This window comes from Chelonia mydas, chromosome 4, assembly GCF_015237465.2.
Source record: "Chelonia mydas isolate rCheMyd1 chromosome 4, rCheMyd1.pri.v2, whole genome shotgun sequence".
Lineage (NCBI taxonomy): Eukaryota > Metazoa > Chordata > Testudines > Cheloniidae > Chelonia > Chelonia mydas.
This window is the reverse complement of record NC_057852.1, coordinates 95,381,594-95,400,804: the sequence shown is the minus strand read 5'-3', so window position 1 is coordinate 95,400,804 and position 19,211 is coordinate 95,381,594. Positions and strand designations below refer to the sequence as shown.

At 38.1% G+C, this 19,211-nt stretch overlaps 1 protein-coding gene across 9 annotated transcripts in view; it reads right to left on the bottom strand.

Annotated features, from left to right (window-relative positions):
- The window catches only part of ATP8A1 (ATPase phospholipid transporting 8A1), a 252,619-nt gene that overhangs the window by 174,887 nt on the left and 58,521 nt on the right, over positions 1 to 19,211 (bottom strand). For 5 of the 9 annotated variants that reach the window (XM_027831495.3, XM_043544446.1, XM_043544443.1 and 2 more), the window contains 3 exons: positions 18,999 to 19,072; positions 10,475 to 10,544; positions 7,569 to 7,696 (listed from right to left, as the gene is read on the bottom strand). In XM_027831495.3, the coding sequence (XP_027687296.2) occupies positions 7,569 to 7,696; positions 10,475 to 10,544; positions 18,999 to 19,072 (272 nt within the window). Of the gene's footprint in view, positions 1 to 7,568; positions 7,697 to 10,474; positions 10,545 to 11,283; positions 12,149 to 12,593; positions 12,668 to 18,998; positions 19,073 to 19,211 lie in introns of those variants that run through there. The other 4 variants (XM_027831498.3, XM_043544445.1, XM_043544447.1 and 1 more) reach the window with 3 other exon arrangements.

The following is a 19,211-nucleotide window of genomic DNA, read 5'->3' as shown; positions in this document are numbered from 1 at the left end:
CATGTTTTCTGATCCCTTCTGGAACCTTTTTTCCCCTTGATTAAAAAAATCAGTGATATAGCTCTTCTTCCACATAGCTTTGAGGCATTTGGATACTTTCAAGCCCAGACACTTGGTTGAAAGAAAGTGAATGAAGACATTTTCTTCTTGAACTGACATAAAATTTAACTGCTCTTCTCATACCTAGCATGTGCCATGCTTTGTCTTTCAAATGTTGAGAGCTTGCGGACCCTATCCTCATGGAAGATACAGTTAGACTCATACTTTTCAAGAGCAGAAATTTTGGAGACTTTTCTTCCCAGCATCATTACCAGCAGGAAGTATGTCTTTATGCAAAGGAACTACATGAAATTATATATTGTATGTTCAAATGGATGGGGCATGAGATCTCGTAGCACTGCAGGCAGATCCAAGAGAAGAAATATACACCTAACTATTGATTTGGATGAACAGCCTGCCCTAGGCAACCTCAGTGCTATAACTGCTCTACCAGAGACTTGGATAAGCCTGTGTGTATAATACTGTTTACTGCAGAAATATGAGCTATGATGGTGGTAAATCTAGCCCATCCTTTAAAAAAAATCCTGTAATGCCCATTTTCCTAGGTGATCTTTCTATTCTGACAGCAATAGAAGAATTGTGTCCAAACAGCTGCATACAACCATAGTGTGAAAGACCTGAATGAGGCTAAGAGAATATCTATTTCTTTAGAGGAGAACCCATGTTGATTTATATATGCCACAGTCATCACATCTAATTCAACCAGGACATGCTCCATTCTCAGGTGATCTAGGAAGTCCTGAAGATCCAACCTTACTGCTCTCATTTCTAGAAAGTTCATGCTATGCAACCTCTTTGATTCCATTCCCTTTACATTGTGGCAGCCCAAATGTTTCCTGCATCCTTAGAGGACGGTATCTATGTTCACGATTTTGGGGTCCGGACTACAAAAGGAGGATTTTTTTTCACCACGAGATTCCTACTGCCACCAAATGAGGAATCAAATCATTCTGGATTGTATGTTCAGTTTCCCTTGCATCACTTCACTTTGCATCATCAGAAATATCTGACAGGTTTCAGAGTAGCAGCCGTGCTAGTCTGTATCTGCAAAAAGAAAAGGAGTACATGTGGCACCTTACAGATTTATTTGAGCATAAGCTTTCGTGAGCTACAGCTCACTTCATCGGATGCATTCAGTGGAAAATACAGTGGGGAGATTTATATACACAGACAACATGAAACAATGGGTGTTACCATACACACTGTAACGAGAGCCATCAGATAAGGTGAGCTATTACCAGAAGGAGAGTGGGGGGGGGGGGAAACTTTTTGTAGTGATAATCAAGGTGGGCCATTTCCAGCAGTTGACAAGAACGTCTGAGGAACAGTGGGGGGGATAAACATGGGGAAATAGTTTTACTTTGTGTAATGACCCATCCACTTCCAGGCTTGAATAAAGACTAAGTTAATTGTATCCAATTTGCAAATTAATTCCAATTCAGCAATCTCTCATTGGAGTCTGTTTTTGAAGTTTTTTTGTTGAAGAATTGCCACTTTTAGGTCTGTAATCGAGTGACCAAACAGATTGAAGTGTTCTCCGACTGGTTTATGAATGTTAGAATTCTTGACATCTGATTTGTGTCCATTTATTCTTTTACGTAGAGACTGTCCAGTTTGACCAATGTACATGGCAGAGGGGCATTGCTGGCACATGATGGCATATATCACATTGGTAGATGTGCAGGTGAACGATCCTCTGATAGTGTGGCTGACGTGATTAGGCCCTATGATGGTGTCCCCTGAATAGATATGTGGACACAGTTGGCAATGGGCTTTGTTGCAAGGATAGGTTCCTGGGTTAGTGGTTCTGTTGTGTGGTTGCTGGTGAGTATTTGCTTCAGGTTGGGGGGCAGTCTGTAAGCAAGGACTGGCCTGTCTCCCAAGATCTGTGAGAGTGATGGCTCGTCCTTCAGGATAGGTTTTAGATCCTTGATGATGCATTGGAGAGGTTTTAGTTGGGGGCTGAAGGTGATGGCTAGTGGCGTTCTGTTATTTTCTTTGTTAGGCCTGTCCTGTAGTAGGTGACTTCTGGGTACTCTTCTGGCTCTGTCAATCTGTTTCTTCACTTCAGCAGGTGGGTACTGTAGTTGTAAGAATGCTTGATAGAGATCTTGTAGGTGTTTGTCTCTGTCTGAAGGGTTGGAACAAATGCGGTTGTATCGTAGAGCTTGGCTGTAGACAATGGATCATGTGGTGTGGTCTGGATGAAAGCTGGAGGCATGTAGGTAGGCACAGCAGTCCGTAGGTCTCCGGTATAGGATGGTGTTTATGTCACCATCACTTATTAGCACCGTAGTGTCCAGCAAGTGAATCTCTTGTGTGGACTGGTCCAGGCTGAGGTTGATGGTGGGATGGAAATAGTTGAAATCATGGTGGAATTCCTCAAGGGCTTCTTTTCCATGGGTCCAGATGATGAAGATGTCATCAATGTAGCGCAAGTAGACCAGGGGCATTAGGGGATGAGAGCTATCCTGAAGGACGACCCATCACTCTCACAGATCTTGGGAGACAGGCCAGTCCTTCCTTACAGACAGCCTCCCAATCTGAAGCAAATACTCACCAGCAACCACACACCACACAACAGAACCACTAACCCAGGAACCTATCCTTGCAACAAAGCCAACCTATTTCCACTAACAATACCTTCACAAAAATTAAGGGCTTGACTGGAATATGAAAAGAAGTTTCTGCCAGATCTACCAATGTTAGCAGAGCTGCTGAAGAGACTGAATGCTGTGACAGAAGTTAAAGTCTCTATCCTGAATCCTGTCTTCTTCATTAATCAGTTCAGCCTTAAGAGGTTTACGACTATATGGACTCTTCCTCATCTTTTTGTTACTATGAAGAATATGGAACAGAATCCTGATCATCTTCTATAAACAGATTCTATTGCTTTTAGATGTAGGAGGTGCAAGATCTCCATCAGGATGATTTTATGTTTCTCATAATCTCTCAACATTGAAGAGGGTATAAAGAAAGGATGTGGAGGAGCCTAGAACTCCAGAGGACGTGCTACATTTTCTTTTGTACTTACCTGAATACATTGAGAAGTGGGATATCCTGCCTCTTAGATCTATTTCTGGACAGAGGCAGATTCTTTGCAATCATACTGTTTGAACTGGAAGACAGATTTGGAGTCATTCCCTGAGCTGAGTTTTCCTCAATTGTTTCAGACCCTGGTCTTAACTATAGAATAACAGGAGTCCCTTCTCTCTCTCTCTCTCTCTGTCTCATACTTTTATTCTGCATATTAATGAAGGGAACTTCTGCCTTTGTAAGATGTCTTGTTATCGTTCTTGAACTTGGATTTAAGAGCAAACTCTTTGATTTGTATGTGTTAAATACTACTTCACCAAGCTTCACCTTGAACACGAAAATTTTGAGCCACAAAGGATTTGCTTTGAATAGTTAACAATTGTTGAGGTCTTAAGCCAAAGTTGGGTTCTGACCACTAAGTTAGTAGCCAGACATTTCACTGGCAGCCTCATGGGGTCCATGAATTCATTCATTGTAATTGTAGTAGCTAAGGATATTTTCTTAAGTACTGTATATCATTTGTCCTTGTCATAAATATAAAGGGAAGGGTAAACCCCTTTAAAATCCCTCCTGGCCAGAGGAAATCTCCTCTCACCTGTAAAGGGTTAAGAAGCTAAAGGTAACCTCGCTGGCACCTGACCAAAATGACCAATGAGGAGACAAGATACTTTCAAAAGCTGGGAGGAGGGAGAGAAACAAAGGGTATGTGTGTCTGTCTATATTCTGTCTTTGCCGGGGATAGACCAGGAATGAAGCCTTAGAACTTTTAGTAAGTAATCTAGCTAGGTACGTGTTAGATTATGATTTCTTTAAATGGCTGAGAAAAGTATTGTGCTGAATAGAATAACTATTTCTGTCTGTGTATCTTTTTTGTAACTTAAGGTTTTTGCCTAGAGGGGTGCTCTATGTTTTGAATCTAATTACCCTGTAAGGTATGTACCATCCTGATTTTACAGGGGGAATTTTTTTTTTATTTCTATTTACTTCTATTTCTATTAAAAGTCTTTTTGTAAGAAAACTGAATGCTTTTTCATTGTTCTCAGATCCAAGGGTTTGGGTCTGTGGTCACCTATGCAAATTGGTGAGGCTTTTTATCCAACATTTCCCTGAAAAGGGGGGGTGCAAGTGTTGGGAGGATTGTTCATTGTTCTTAAGATCCAAGGGTCTGGGTCTGTAGTCACCTAGGCAAACTGGTGAGGCTTTTTACCAAACCTTGTCCAGGAAGTGGGGTGCAAGGTTGTGGGAAGTATTTTGGGGGAAAGACGTGTCCAAACAGCTCTTCCCCAGTAACCAGTATTTGTTTGGTGGTGGTAGCGGCCAATCCAAGGACAAAGGGTGGAATATTTTGTACCTTGGGGAAGTTTTGACCTAAGCTGGTAAAGATAAGCTTAGGAGGTTTTTCTTTCATGCAGGTCCCCACATCTGTACCCTAGAGTTCAGAGTGGGGGAGGAACCTTGACAGTCCTGTTTCTGGGGGTTAAGATTTTTTAGGTCTCTTCAACAGGACACAGTGGCTCTAGCAAAGCACATTGTTTCCAGTGGGCTGGAAGGCTGCTGAAGAAGCTTTGAAGTCACTTCTAACTGGAGCTTCTACCTTCCTGTCTAGAGGAGTATTTAAGATGAAATCCATTCCCATCAACCTACCTCTTTGCCAGGGTTGAAACTACTGCATTGATACTTGGGAGGATGAAGGATGAACCTTTGGGTTCTAAGATGCTGTAGAATTTCGGGGCTTAGTGACCAACACTTTTTCCTTATCAAGCATTTCGTATTCCTAACTAATGCTCATCAAAGGAGAGATGAAGAGGGATGGTAAAGTTGTTTTAGTTTTGGATAATAGGTATTTGCTTGTAATTTTAATCTCCTCATCCTATTTCTCTGGCCAGATTTTAATGGTGGCCACCCTCTTACTCACCATGGTTTCAAATATGTCTGGGTGAAGAACTTTGCAGGAGAGGCTAGTGGGTTTCCTCCTAAAGCTAGCTTGGAGTTTTCTTGACCCAAAGCCAAGAGCTCCCCCACTTCTTTGAGAGAAGAGCCAAAGCTCATGGAAGTTGAAAAAGATCTGCAGTGCTTTTTACCTTCTTTTGCCTTTTTTGCGGGGTCACCCAAGTCAGGTCACTGGCCTCTTTTCTGTTGTTCCCTTTTGGGTTTTACCCCACTAGGTAATGGCACATCATATCATCTGATACATAAGTGGAGGGAAAATGTAAGGAAGCATCCCCAGAGAGTCCAGATCTTATGATTGGGAAGAAAGGAAGGGAGAAAATATGCCATGTACCTTCTAAGTGATTCAAACACCCTCTTTTTAGAATCTGGGGTGCATCTCCCTTTACAGACTGGCCTGCGGACAGTTTTGACTTACCCCTGACAAATTTTTGATTGATGCAGTATTTTGCCAAATCCCAAGAACTGAAGAGGGCTGACTTGTGGAAGTGTCTTCATTGGAGTACTGCTGGTTAAAAGAGGATTCAGAGGTCTCAACAAGCCATCAGACTTTGAGACCCATCCTGAGGCATATTAAGGGTCCAAAGAGTGGAGTGATTGTGGTGGAGCTCAACTTCAGAGGCTACTGAGAGGATTTCCTTGTCAGTTGGAGCACCTCTTAGCTCTTGCCTTTGCCCTCTTTGGCTTGCTTTACTACAGTGGGAGAACAAACAGAAAGAAGGAGCCCAGTGGGAGATTTTATTCAGGGACTAGAGTCCCTTAAATTTCTGTTTTTTAAAGGAGAGGAGAAAATGGGGAGAAACATTTTGATAACTGATGCTCCCAAATCAGCTTTAAAAAGGTAGGATTGTAACCGATAACGTGGGAACACCAAACTGTCACTCCGGTTACCCTATCAGAAGCACAGAATCTGGCACAAAAGCAAAAGGGGCCTGACCAAAGCCTTAAAGCTGGTGGACAAGTCTGACCTACTTCTAGTATTTGCAGGAAGAAGTACAATGCAAATTTCTTACAGTGGGGAAGAGGACAGGATCCAGAAAAAAAACTGTTTACCTTTAATTCTTGTTCTCAGAAGGTACATATTACACTAGAGCCACACTTTTGGGACTATCCTTTTGCACAAAAAGCTTGTTCCAAAAACTCCAAAATTAAATTTCTGAAATATTATATCGCTTTACCAGCAGATGGCATGCTCCTACATGCTGTTGAGGCATAACAGCCAGTAGCACTTTCAACATTCTTTTTAAGCCAAATTAAAAAATTTCAATGAAATTTAGAACAAAAATACACTTTTTTCCTAACAGGAAAGAGGATGGATGTGTGGATCTATTATAATTATTACCTTCAGAGAAGAATTATAGGTAAGTGTTTTGCTCTTCTTTAATGACAAGTAAAGTTGAATTATAACAGATCCATACTCTTGCAACTGAAAACTCCAGGAATGCATCTGTAAGAAATTAGTAAATAAAAATGATATATAAACAAAAAATTGCTAAAAATTGATTACAGGATCAAAAAAAAAAACAAAAACAAAAAACAACCACCAAACTAAAGTTCTTAAACAAAAGACATATTATCACTAAATGTAAACAGGAAAAATATTGTATACAGAGCAATAAAATACCTCTCCAACTTTCAACTACAGAAATAGAGAGAGCCTATAAAATAAGACTTCGGGGATACAGAACTGGGCTACTCTGAACATAGAGGTTCATTTTGTCACACTAATAAGCCAAACTTGTTTTTACACCACAACAGACTCTATACAACGTTTTGTAAGCATCAGGTATTTTGAGAACTCCCATGAAGCTACTCTGCAAATCTGGGCATTGAAACCACACTTAGGCTGTCTATCTTTAGATAAATACCTGATGAGTAACAATGGAAAATCAGGCAGACATTCAGACAGTTCTCTTGAACACAATTTGACTTAATGTGTTCTTGTCAAATTAAACAAAAATGTATATGTACATACTAAATGTATATGTACATACCATTCCAGACACAAGCCAAGAGACCTTTTTACATCCAACTTGTAGAATAAAGACTCCCCAACTAAAGCATGAGGGAATGGAAGAGATTAGCAGGATGAGTGATTAAGATAAATTCATTCCAAAGATGATTTTTGAAATCTATAATTAGCATTGCTTTATATTTATATTATTAGCATCTGAAAGTTGCTTACTATGTGACCTAAAGTTCCAGGTATCACAAATATAACCTTTTACATTAGAATCTCAGTTGAAAAGGAAACTATGTTAGCTGATTTCAGAGTAACAGCTGTGTTAGTTTGTATTTGCAAAAAGGAAAGGAGTACTTGTGGCACCTTAGAGACTAACCAATTTATTTGAGCATAAGCTTTCGTGAGCTTATGCTCAAATAAATTGGTTAGTCTCTAAGGTGCCACAAGTACTCCTTTTCTTTATGTTAGCTGAGGAAGGACTCAGCTATTTGTACTACAATTCAAGAGATTTAACAATAGGTTTTAAAATATATTGAAATGTTTTACTCAGATGTTTACATACCCATGCCCATCTAGTCTGATATTTCCAACAAAATCATACAGATGTCGATTTGGGCTTTCACATTCAATTCTCCCCAAAAGTATCATCAAACTGTCAATGTCTTTTATATCCGATGTCAATGGCAAACCCTGTAAACAAAGTTTGTTGTAACACTATATTATAAAAGTAATTTACAACAAACAAAATATAAAATAATAAGTTAACCTATTTAACTATTATATATTAACTATTAAATATTATTTAACTATTAAATACTAACTATTAAATATTATAACTAATATTATACAATAGATTGTCTAGCATTGCACACATTGCACAACAGGGGAAGGGAGCTCAGCAGAATGGTATCAGAGAGCACAGGCACAGCTCTTGGCCATAATTATGGTAGCACTATCCTCTTGAAAGAGATCTGGATGAAAGATAGAGTCATAACCCCAAACAAACATCCATCCACACCAGGCAGCGGAGGTGCCCCAGTATGGAGGAGAATGCTTTCCGCATCCTTCAAAAGGCTGATAGATCTGCATCATGTTCTCTTTCTGACTCTTAAGAGAAATTCTGGGGTAATCAGGCTGTCACTCATGTGCAGCCCTCCTTCACCATGCTTTCCCTCTCCAAAAAAAGCAAGACAAGGCTTAAGAAGTCACAGTCTGGCTCTATAGCTTGGAATACATAATATAAATTGTTTAAAATTTATCACCATGGCATTAGTTTCTAGAATGAAGTAATATATGTACAGTATACACTGAAAATTTGATTGATACCTTTATATTTAGGAAGCTTTTCTACATACATACAACAGACTATGAAGCTAATGAAATTCAATGAAGACAAAGGTAAGGTGCTATACTTAGGGAAGAAAACCCAAATGTATAAATACAGAATGGGGGATAACTGGCATGGCAGCAGCATTGCTGAGAAGGATCTGGGAGTTGTGGTGGATCACAACCTCAGCATGGGTCAGCAATGCAATGTTGTTGCAAAAAAAAGCAAATGCTACTTTAGGTTGCATTAACAGAGGCATAGCATGCAAGTCACAGGAGGTGACATTACCGCTCTATTCAGCACTGGTTAGGCCTTGGCTGGATTACTGTGTCTAATTTTGGTCACCAATGTATAGAAAGGATGTAGATTAACCAAAAGGGATCCAGAGGTGACATAGATGATCAAAGGAATGGAATGCAAGCCATAAGAGCAAAGACTGGGGAACTGAGTATGTTCAGTATGAAAAAGCGGAGATTAAGAGGATAGGACAGCAGAGTTCAAATACTTGAAAGGCTGCCATAAAGATGGAGAAAAGTTGTTCTCTCTTGCCACAGAGGGAAGGACAAGAGGCAACGGGTTCAAACTACTGCACAGCAGATTTAGATTAAATCTCAGGAAAAACTTCCATATTGTAAGAACAGTAGAACAATGGAACAGACTGCCTAGGGAGGTTGTGGAAGCTCCTTCACTGGAGGTTTTCAAAAGGAGGCTGGATACCCACCTGTCTTGGATGGTTTAGACCAGTGGTGGACAATCTGCACCCTGTCAGAGTAATCCGCTGCGGGCCGCGAGATAGTTTGTTTATATTGACCTTACGCAGGCACGGCCGCCTGCAGCTCCCAGTGGCCGAGGTTCCCCGTTCCCGGCCAATGGGAGCTGCGCGAAGTGGCAGCCAGCACGTCCCTATGGCCCGCGCCACTTCTCACAGCTCCCACTGGCCAGGAATGGCGAACCGCGACCACTGGGAGGTGCAGGCAGCTGTGCCTGCGAACGGTCAATATAAATAAACTATCTCGCAACCCGCCAGCGGATTATCCTGACAGGCTGCATGCAGCCTGTGGGCCGCAGATTGCCCACCATTGGTTTAGACACAACAAATCCTGCACCTAGGCAGGGGGTTAGATACTAAATAACCCTTGCAGTCCCTTCTAACCTTATGATTCTATTTCTATAAATTTCAAAATCTCATAATTTGATCTCTAGATTACCTCAGCTGCTTACACACAGCTTCAACTATCATTTGTGTATAGGCGACTCAACTATCTCTCCACTCTTGCACTCTCTTTTTTCAATCTCAAACTCATAGTAACTAAAAGTGAACCTCAAATCTTTTCGTATCAAATTCTCTCCATTACTTCCTTTCTTCGCTATTGTTGTTAACTTCATTCTCCTAATCACACAAATTTACAATCTTTGTGTCATATTATCTAAATTCCTCCATCTCACCACATTTCCATACTGCCAACAATTCCCTTCCTCTTTCGCTAAAAAATCTCAGTAATCTGACACTACCTTTCTGACCCTCTAGTCAAAATTCTTGTCTTTGTGTTGATCATCCCCTACATCACTACTGCAATTTTCTCACTATCTGTTCACGCTTATCATAGTCACCTTCAAGGCTCAACTCTGTTCCCTTCCTCTCGTTACCCATACTTTTTGTATCACAAGTGCCTTTGTAGCCTACTTCTGAAAATTTCACCCCCAGGCTTAAAGGATAATGTGGAAAAAAGCATAAAGATAAAAAGTCAGAATTGCCTAAGTGACTTAGAAGCCTAAGTCCCATATAAAAAGCAATTTAGATACTCAATGAGACTTAGGCTTCTGAATGCCCATGTTATTTTTAGAAATAGAACTTAGGGCCTAAAAATCTTTAATATCTGCCCCTTAAGCTCCTAAGTCACTTTTGGGCTTTTGAACATTTTTACTCACTAACAGCCACTGAACTTCTTTACATTCAAATCCCTCTTTAACATTCACCACTCTGTGAAATCTGTCACAATTAAGCCTCCTAAAACATTATTTCATATATTTCTTAACAAACAGCAGTACATCCTTATATTGAAATAACTGTACACAGAAAGAAGACAATCAGATATTTAAAGTATCTGTAAATAATATATTGAAAACATACACATTCTTACCTGTCGAATTTTTAGGTTTGTTTCACCATCTAAATTTGATGTTTCAATGTAGCACATGGCTTGTGGCTCACTTATTTTAGAAAAAAATAAAGCAATTATCTTTTAATATATCACAGTAACAAATATAATAATTTATTGACATGTAAAAGCTTTCTGTAATCTCTTAACATATTTATATATTAAATTTCCTTTAATAAAAGCCTTCAGATAAAAAAGCTCCTACGGACAAATAGTTGTGCAAAATTATTAAGTCATTCACATTTTCAGAAAATGTCTGCCATAAATATATCAAAACTATGAAGAAAAACGTGTATATATAATTGGAGTCTTCCAGACCCTTAGAAAGCTTCCTATTCAAGGTTCACATGTGCTCACTAATTTACTTTTAACAGCTGATCAGAATATTCCAGATATATCAAGTTCATTTGCAAAAGGTCTATTAGTATATTTCTTTATAACAGACATGCACAACTGATATACTACCATTTAGCTCCCGAAGAGGTCTTCCCTCTTTTTATGTAAACCTTGTTCTCAAGGAATGAGACTACAAGTTTGAGTTTATGCAAGATACTGCAACTGGAGTCATGCATTTATTCAGACTCATGCTACCACCCCGCCATGTATTATCATTATACCATATTGCCTATGTCAACAGACTTAGTCTTAAATATTAACTAATAAATAATAATAAACATTTGTATACCACTTTTCATTCTTAGTAAGACATTTTCAGATACAAATTGAGTAAACATTATTAGTCCCATTTTACAGATGGGGAAATTGAAGCACAGAAACATCAAGTGACTTGCCTAAGGTCACATGGTGAGTAAGCAGCAGAGTCAGGAATGATGGGTTCAAGATTTCTGAAATGTTTTACTCAGCTGTCAGTTCCTGGACAGGAGCACAGAATCAATAATTTAGATCTGTGGTAGAAATTTAGCTTTGTTTTTGTAAGGGCCCAGGAAGTCATTAGAAATACTAGAAGTAAATAAATAGGAATTTAATCTCTATGGTGATTTGAAATCTTCTAGGTTTTAAATAGAAAATGCTTTTACTCTCCTTTTTAAAAAATTAAATTGGAAATTCAATATTATTAAATAAATAAATAGAGAAAGTTTAAAGCACGTTTTTAATCAATGCTGAATAGTAGCCAATGTGCCATTAACTTTATCTTGTGGCAAATATTTTGAATTTTTTAAAATGTATGGATTACTTCATATTTTAACTGTTCGCTATTAAAATATGACATTTAATTATCACAATTATCTCACTGATTTTTTTCTTGGGCAACTTTTCTAAGAATGTAAATGACAGACTTCCATTTAGACTCTTTTAATATAGCTGATTCAATAAATGCCTTTGTCTAATTTTTCATTAGTTTAACAGTCAAAAGTAAATACACATTTATGAAGCACTTTGAAAAAGCTAAGGCAATAAAGACATTACAAATAAGAGACATGCTAAACTGCAACCATTTTAGTAGAATGCAAAGTAAACAGATTACAGTTAGATCACGTCAGGCTGTTTGATTTGTTAGTGAAAAACAAAACAAGGTGCAGCCACAATACAAACACTCGTATAAAGCTGAAGTATATCAAAGAAACATGCAATTTTCACTACACACAAGAATGGAGCTATTTTTCCATCACATGCAGTACAGAATGTGCAACATCCAACTTTGTGCAGAGGGTCCTAATAAAAATGTATCAAATGTTAATAATTTGTTATATTATATAATTTATCGAAAACAATGAGTTGCCTATGGTTCAAATGTATTCCTCTCCACTTGCCTAAAGTTATACTATGGTTTCACAGTGACGGTTTGTTTTATGAAAATTTGCTTCGTAATTTCCGTGAATATAATACAAAAATAAACTCGGGAGGAGTGAAACAATTTTTCAGTATTTGGGAATGCTACTGTACATTTATACATTTTAATAACCTATATAAATATCTTGATCAACTAAATCTTTTCTACTTCAATAAAATTCACCTCTGTAATGTGTTTGTTTTTAAGACAGTTGATATCAACATAGCTATTCAGACAAAAATTGAACTACATTTTTCAAATTTGGTACATGAGGACCCACATACACTGTGCAACCAGTTTTATTCTAACCTTGATGACAGACTGATGAGATCAGCTGGGAGATGCTCCCCATTGGTCACTTTCACTATTTCCCCTACTGCCACCTACATATCCCAGTTTAAAAATGATTAGAACAGAAAAATGAGTAACGGGAAAAAATCAAATGGACAAAGAGACAAAAAGAGACGAAGTCTGAAATTATTATACAAAAAACAATACATGTTAATAGACGCATTTGATGACAATTTTTTCAAAATCCATTTAAATCAGGTCAGAGAGCAGAAGACAACAATATATAAATTTCTGCTCAACCAGCTTGCTTTACTTTAAACACAGATTCTAAGCTTCAGAAAACTTTGATAATGAAGTTAAAATAAAATGCGAGCATCCTATGTTCTCAAATCACAGCTTATATAAAGGTCCCAAAGCAGAGATACAGTAGTATTAGAAGTAGTATTCAACTTTTTCTGAAAAGGTAGGACAACAAGTATCTTTACATGTAGATAAAAATCCAATTTAATTTGCATCCAATCATAATTTATAAACTTTGATTCTAAGTATTATTGATACCCAAGTATTATAATATCCAAATATACTTAGTACTGTCTCTATACCGTATGTTTGTACAATGCCCAGCACCGCAAAGCCCTTGCCTCTAGAAGCTACCATAATAATATTATATTGCTTGGAAAATAATGACCACTTGACAATATTTTATTTATCTTAATATACAGACTGGATAGAAGGCTCAGATTAATACACTAGTGAGATCATTGTTGTTTTTCTGTAAAAACAGATGCAGTTGATATCTGGCTGACAAGCATGCGGCACACATTTTTCCTCTTCTGAAGAAATTCAATACACATACATACACAAAGAAACTATTCTGTTTGCAGGCACTGTGTCATGGTAGAGAAATGCAGGATGGAGGGAAAGTTCAGGTCTGTCAGCCCTTTGTAGCATTGGGGAAAAGAAAGTCACTCTTGAGACTAAAGAAATTCCTCAACTCTCCAACTTAATACGCCCTGTATAAACAGACTAAGTTTATCCAAAGATAGGAAAGCCACAAAAATATGAATAATTAACTTATTAATTTTGTTTCTTCATCTGGGGATGCACATTTTCAGTTTCTTAGTGGCCATTCTACTTAACTGAGACTCACAAGCAGAAGAGTCAACAAGAACACAAGATTCTTTTAGTCTTATTTTACACACTTTATTTGATTAAATCCTCATCTCTCTATAACTTCAGCTGAGTGCTTTCATGGCTACAGTAATGATTCAAAAATGAATATCTGCTGACAGAACAAATAACTTTATAACAATTGATGAAAAACTCTAACTAACCTGAACTATCAGGACTAAATTAATTATTTTATCGGTCCTCCAAGCACCTCATTTCAAAATGATGTCCCCTCCTCAAGGAGGTTAAAACAAAAAAAACTGTACTGAACCTCTCATAAATGGCCCTAAGACCAGAGACCTGGACTGTCAAAATGTTGGGATAGGCTTGTCTTGGAGAGACTCACAAACTTTAGAAATGAGTGTCCTCATAGCTTCCACACCTCTGGCCTCAGAACAGGGGGAAAACAAACTTTCCCCGCGATCTGATAAAACACCATGGAAGCATTAACATGAACAACCAAGCCATACAAATACAAATATTCCCTTGCAGTCTGTGGATCTGGTACAGGGGACCGAAAGCATGGCAAAGAAACATGGTTCCAAATTGTTAAGAATGTACCCATAAAGTTGCTCCTGGACCTGGATATCATCTACAGTATACTGGCTTAAGATGATTTTCTGCTGAAGCAAACAGGTCTATACTTGGATGGCTTCATCTTTGGACAATCAAATCAAAGATATTTGATTTAGAAACCAGTCTCCTGGAGAAATCATTTGGTCAATTATACTGTCTGCCAAGACATTTCCCCCCCGTCTTTCTCAGGCTCTGTTATTTGCGCAGGTGTTTCCCAATAACTTAGAAGCAGACATGTTTGGACCACAGATGCCCACCTAAAAATCCACCTTGTCTGTTGATCAACAACACAATAGTCAGGATGTCAAGCCCCACCATCAAATCACTGAATTCTGAAATCTCAACCGCACTCAGACAGTCCTCATCGCAAGGATGTAAATATATAAAGGAGATGCTTCTTTTGTCCATTTTCCGTTTGCTGGAGCCTTTGTGATGTAAGTCCATTCTGAGTTTGTCAGTTCAGTCTCAAAAAGATACGAGTCCTTCCACCGTAACAGGGATAAAACTTCCCAAAGTAACCAAGAACTCTGAGTCAAATTCTCCAGAAACTGCTATTCCTTGCTCAAGAACCAATCACATTTTAGCAACCTAAAACAGAGTCTGGCCTACAGAACCATGTTAACATAGAATGCACAATCTACTTGAGAGTGATGTGGCACACAAACTTGAAGTTCTGGATCTGATTCCAGATCTCTGTCACTCATTCTGAAAAGAGAATACTTTCTTGATATCGAAAAGCATCCCCAAATGAATGAATTTAAAGAAGGAAGCACAGAAGGAGCTCTTTTCCAAACACATATACCATTCCCAGTCCATACCAGCCCACAAAATCAAAGAGCTGTAAAGCAGTTCTCTGATAGCCCCCACATTGTTCTTCACCAAGTGGAGTTAGGATACAGGAGAGAATTAAACCCCCTGAGTGTGGGCGGAAGGGAAGGATAAAGACTGGAGCCCCACACAGCTTATCAGGTCACTGCTGCTTCAAAAAGACCTACTTCTGATGCCATGCATGAGGAAAATTCAGGGCGTTACTGTAGTGTATCTGGTGAAGACGCTCTCTGCCGATGGGAGAGAGCTGTCCCATTGGCATAACAAATCCACCTACACAAGAGGTGGTAGCTATGTTGGCAGGAGAAACTCTCCCGCCAACATAGCATTGCCCAAACCGGCACTTAGATCAGTGTAACTTACGTTGCTCAAAGGGAGGTGGGCATATTCATCTGGGTGACATAAGTTATACAGACGTAAGAGGTAGTGTAGACCAAGCCTCACATGACTCTGCCATCTCCCCTCCTTCTTTTCATACTTAGCATATAGATCCTATAATGACTGGAACTATCAAGGCATCTTTTTGTGTCTCTCTCTTAATGTCGGTCACTACTCCTCAACAAAACAAGAGCAGAGCACTCCTCAACTTCTACACTCCTATGATAATGCAGAGAGGACACATTGTTTGTGTATGAAAGGGGCCTTCACCAAACCTTCAGAAAGAACTAAAAGATTTCACTTTCTCAGATGCTGTGCTGCCTAACAAGATATTGAAGGAGAATGAACACCTCTGAGTTACCATTTCTGTCCTCCTGGGATAGAAATTTGTAATAGGCTTTGGAAATAAGTACCAACAACATAAGAACGGCCATACTTGTTCAGACCAAAGGTCCATCTAGCCCACTATCCTGTCTTCCAACAATGGCCAATGCCAGGTGCCCCAGAGAGAATGAAAAGAACAGGTAATTATTAAGTGATCTATCCCATTGCCCATTCCCACCTTCTGGCAAACAGTGGCTAAGGACACCATCACTGCCCATTCTGGCTAACAGCCATTGATGGACTTATCCTCCATGAATTTATCTAGTTCTTTATTGAACCTGTTATAGTCTTAACCTTCACAACCATTCTCTGGCAAGGAGTTCCACAGGTTGACTGCGTTGTGTGAAAAAATACTTTCTTTTGTTTGTTTTAAACCTGCTGCCTATTAATTTCATTTGGTGACCCCTAGTTCATGTTTTATGAGAAAGAGTAAGTAACACTTCCTTATTTACTTTCTCCACACCAGTCATGATTTTATAATAATCTTGCCATAAAGCAAACAGAATAAATGATTCATTAGAGAGTGTGCTTACAACCCAAATTATTTTATGTTATTACATCAGCACTTCACAAAGATATCTACTCTGTAGTACTGGACATCTGGATGACATTAATTCCATGACCTACCGGGACCTCTGAAATACTACAGATTGCCTTGCTAATTAAAGATTCATAGCCTTAAAAAAATCCTTCAAATGAAAATTCCTTTCACAGTATCTATTGAATAAAATGTTACTTTTTGACCAATGACTTTAAAAAAATAACAGTATTCTGATCTCACTTCAACATATAAAAACCAGGAGCTATTTTCTTGTGATTTAATTTTAATATAACATTAATTGCAATAAATTAGTTTTTTTCATAGCTGTTTTGACCATTAAAATGAGAAGTTCATATCATACACAGAAAAAGAAAATAAAAAAGGTAATTTTAAAGGTAAATCATTATTATGTGGCTCTTTGGGGAAAATCTGTCTCCTCTCCCTAGTTTTGTGACAGGTCATTTCTTGTATTAAACAATCGATAGATTGTAATTAAGGAATATACTGTCTCTCTCTCTCTCTTTGATTTTAGATTATCATTAGGAAATGTTGGTTTTAACTGATGATCTACACTAACAGAAATCCCAAATTTATAACAACTCACCTCCTTCCAACCCAACCACCTTTTATAGACTACAAAAGATCCTTATCTTGCAAACACTTTATGCACATGAACGGTTTATTAACTTCAGTGAATTAAGCACATGCATAAAGTTTAACCCCAAACACACACAACCACTCTAAAGTTATAAATGCTTCCACTGGAGCCACTTGCAAGGTCCTTTACAGTTAGTCCCCACCCGGCCTACCATCCCTCATTCGCGATCAAGTTGTCAACTTAGATTTAGGGTTTCTAGCGCCTCGTGGCACACAAGACAACCCATTTTTCCCCACTATCTGTCCAGAGCAAAATGTTTGACTCCATTATAAGTTGTCTCCATGATGGCAACCTCCTTCTGCATCATCTTGAAATAGGTTGGTCTTTGCTGTCCATGTCTTCTCTTCCTTTCGGGTGGAATCCAGTCTAAGACTGACCTTACGCTTCTGCCTCAGAGAAGTCTGCTGACATGGCCCATCCACCATAGCCATCCCTGTCTGATTACTGAGTCCATTGTCTGCTGACCCAGGCAGCGCAACACAATTCCAGATTGGTTACACAATCTCTCCAATGAATTCCCAAGATTATTCTCAAACAAAGCCAGTGAAATGCACTCAGCTTCCTGCCACATCATCTGCCACATTTCCAAGGCATACAATACCACAAAGCTATCTTATTATCCCCCTACAAATCCCTCCTCAAAACTCTCCTTTGCCGTGATTCCTACCAAAAACTTGACAGCTGTTAGGCTGCTGGTGTGCTGAGATCAGAGCCCATCATGCGGACCAATACTGCCTGTTTACTTATACTTACACCCCTTCTCCCCCCCAGCTTTCTGCATCCATTTGTTGTCTCTTGGTTTACAGACTAAGTTTCTTTGGGCAGGAACAGACTTTTTGTTGTGTGTTTGTACAGCACCTAGGATCCTGGTCCATTACTAGGGCTCCTAGGCCCTATGGTAATACAAAAAAATAAACAAAATCAGAAAATAGATGCATACAACTGCAAATCAAAATACATAAGTTATTCTGCAGCATTTAAATAATTCTTATTTCAAAGTATTTGTTAGAATAGGTACCGCAAATAGCGCATGACCTGATCAAACAGATTCTGAAAAAAGTACATCTTTTACATAGTAAAATCTGGATTTCATAAATAAAACTGTCCAAGGAAATGATGATAAACAACCTCTAAGAATATTCATTAAAAAATAAAAATGATTGTTTATACTATTTATGATTTTATGCAGTGTTGATGTTATGATTAATATAAACAGAGTTTTTGTTTCATGTTTAAAGATTGAAGCTTTATATAATTTGAAAACTTGGATGGAATATACAGATATTCTATTTAACATCTACATATTAAAGAATGAAAATAAATTCTCTGTTCATAAAAACATCAAATCATAGGTAAAATGTCATGATTGATAATTTGGTGGTTACTCAGTTTACATTAACACGAAAGTAAATCTGAACATAACCATCAAGATTAGCAACTATTCATAAAAACAGACTTTTCTTGTATGGGCCAAAACATCAATGTATCTTTAAAAATGACTGAATTTGTTATTAATATAGTGAAAAGTTAATTTGTCTATTACTGCATTTTGCCATCTAGCCAAACAGATCCATTCACTATATCAAACAACAGATTTAAGTCTAAATGCATTAAAGGTCCTGGTAATATAATACCCCTAGGGGATTAGCAGACCCCTGTAACAAAACTGACTGGTACAATTCCTTTTATTTATTATATATGCTAAGCATGAAAAAGTATTTACGATTTTAAATACCCAATTACAGATTATTTTTCAATACTAAATGTAAAATTATGGTAGAGGTAAAGAGTATTTCTGTTTATTTCTTATTTCCTTGGAGCAATCACAAAATTAATGCAGGGTAGAGAAACCAGCCTCTACATTGTAAGCATCAGTGGGCATCTCTACCTTGATGAGAGAAGTACAGTGTCAGCAGGTATATACTCTTTGCCTTTTATTATAACTATATCTCCAACATCTACCTGTAAGAAAACTGGGAATTGGTTAACAGTCAAACACAGAATCTCTAACTTTTATTCATAGGTAAATCCTCAATTTGCCAAAAAGACAGTTCAAAATTTAGGCAACAATTTTCAAAAGAGTGTAGGGGTATTAGGTTCC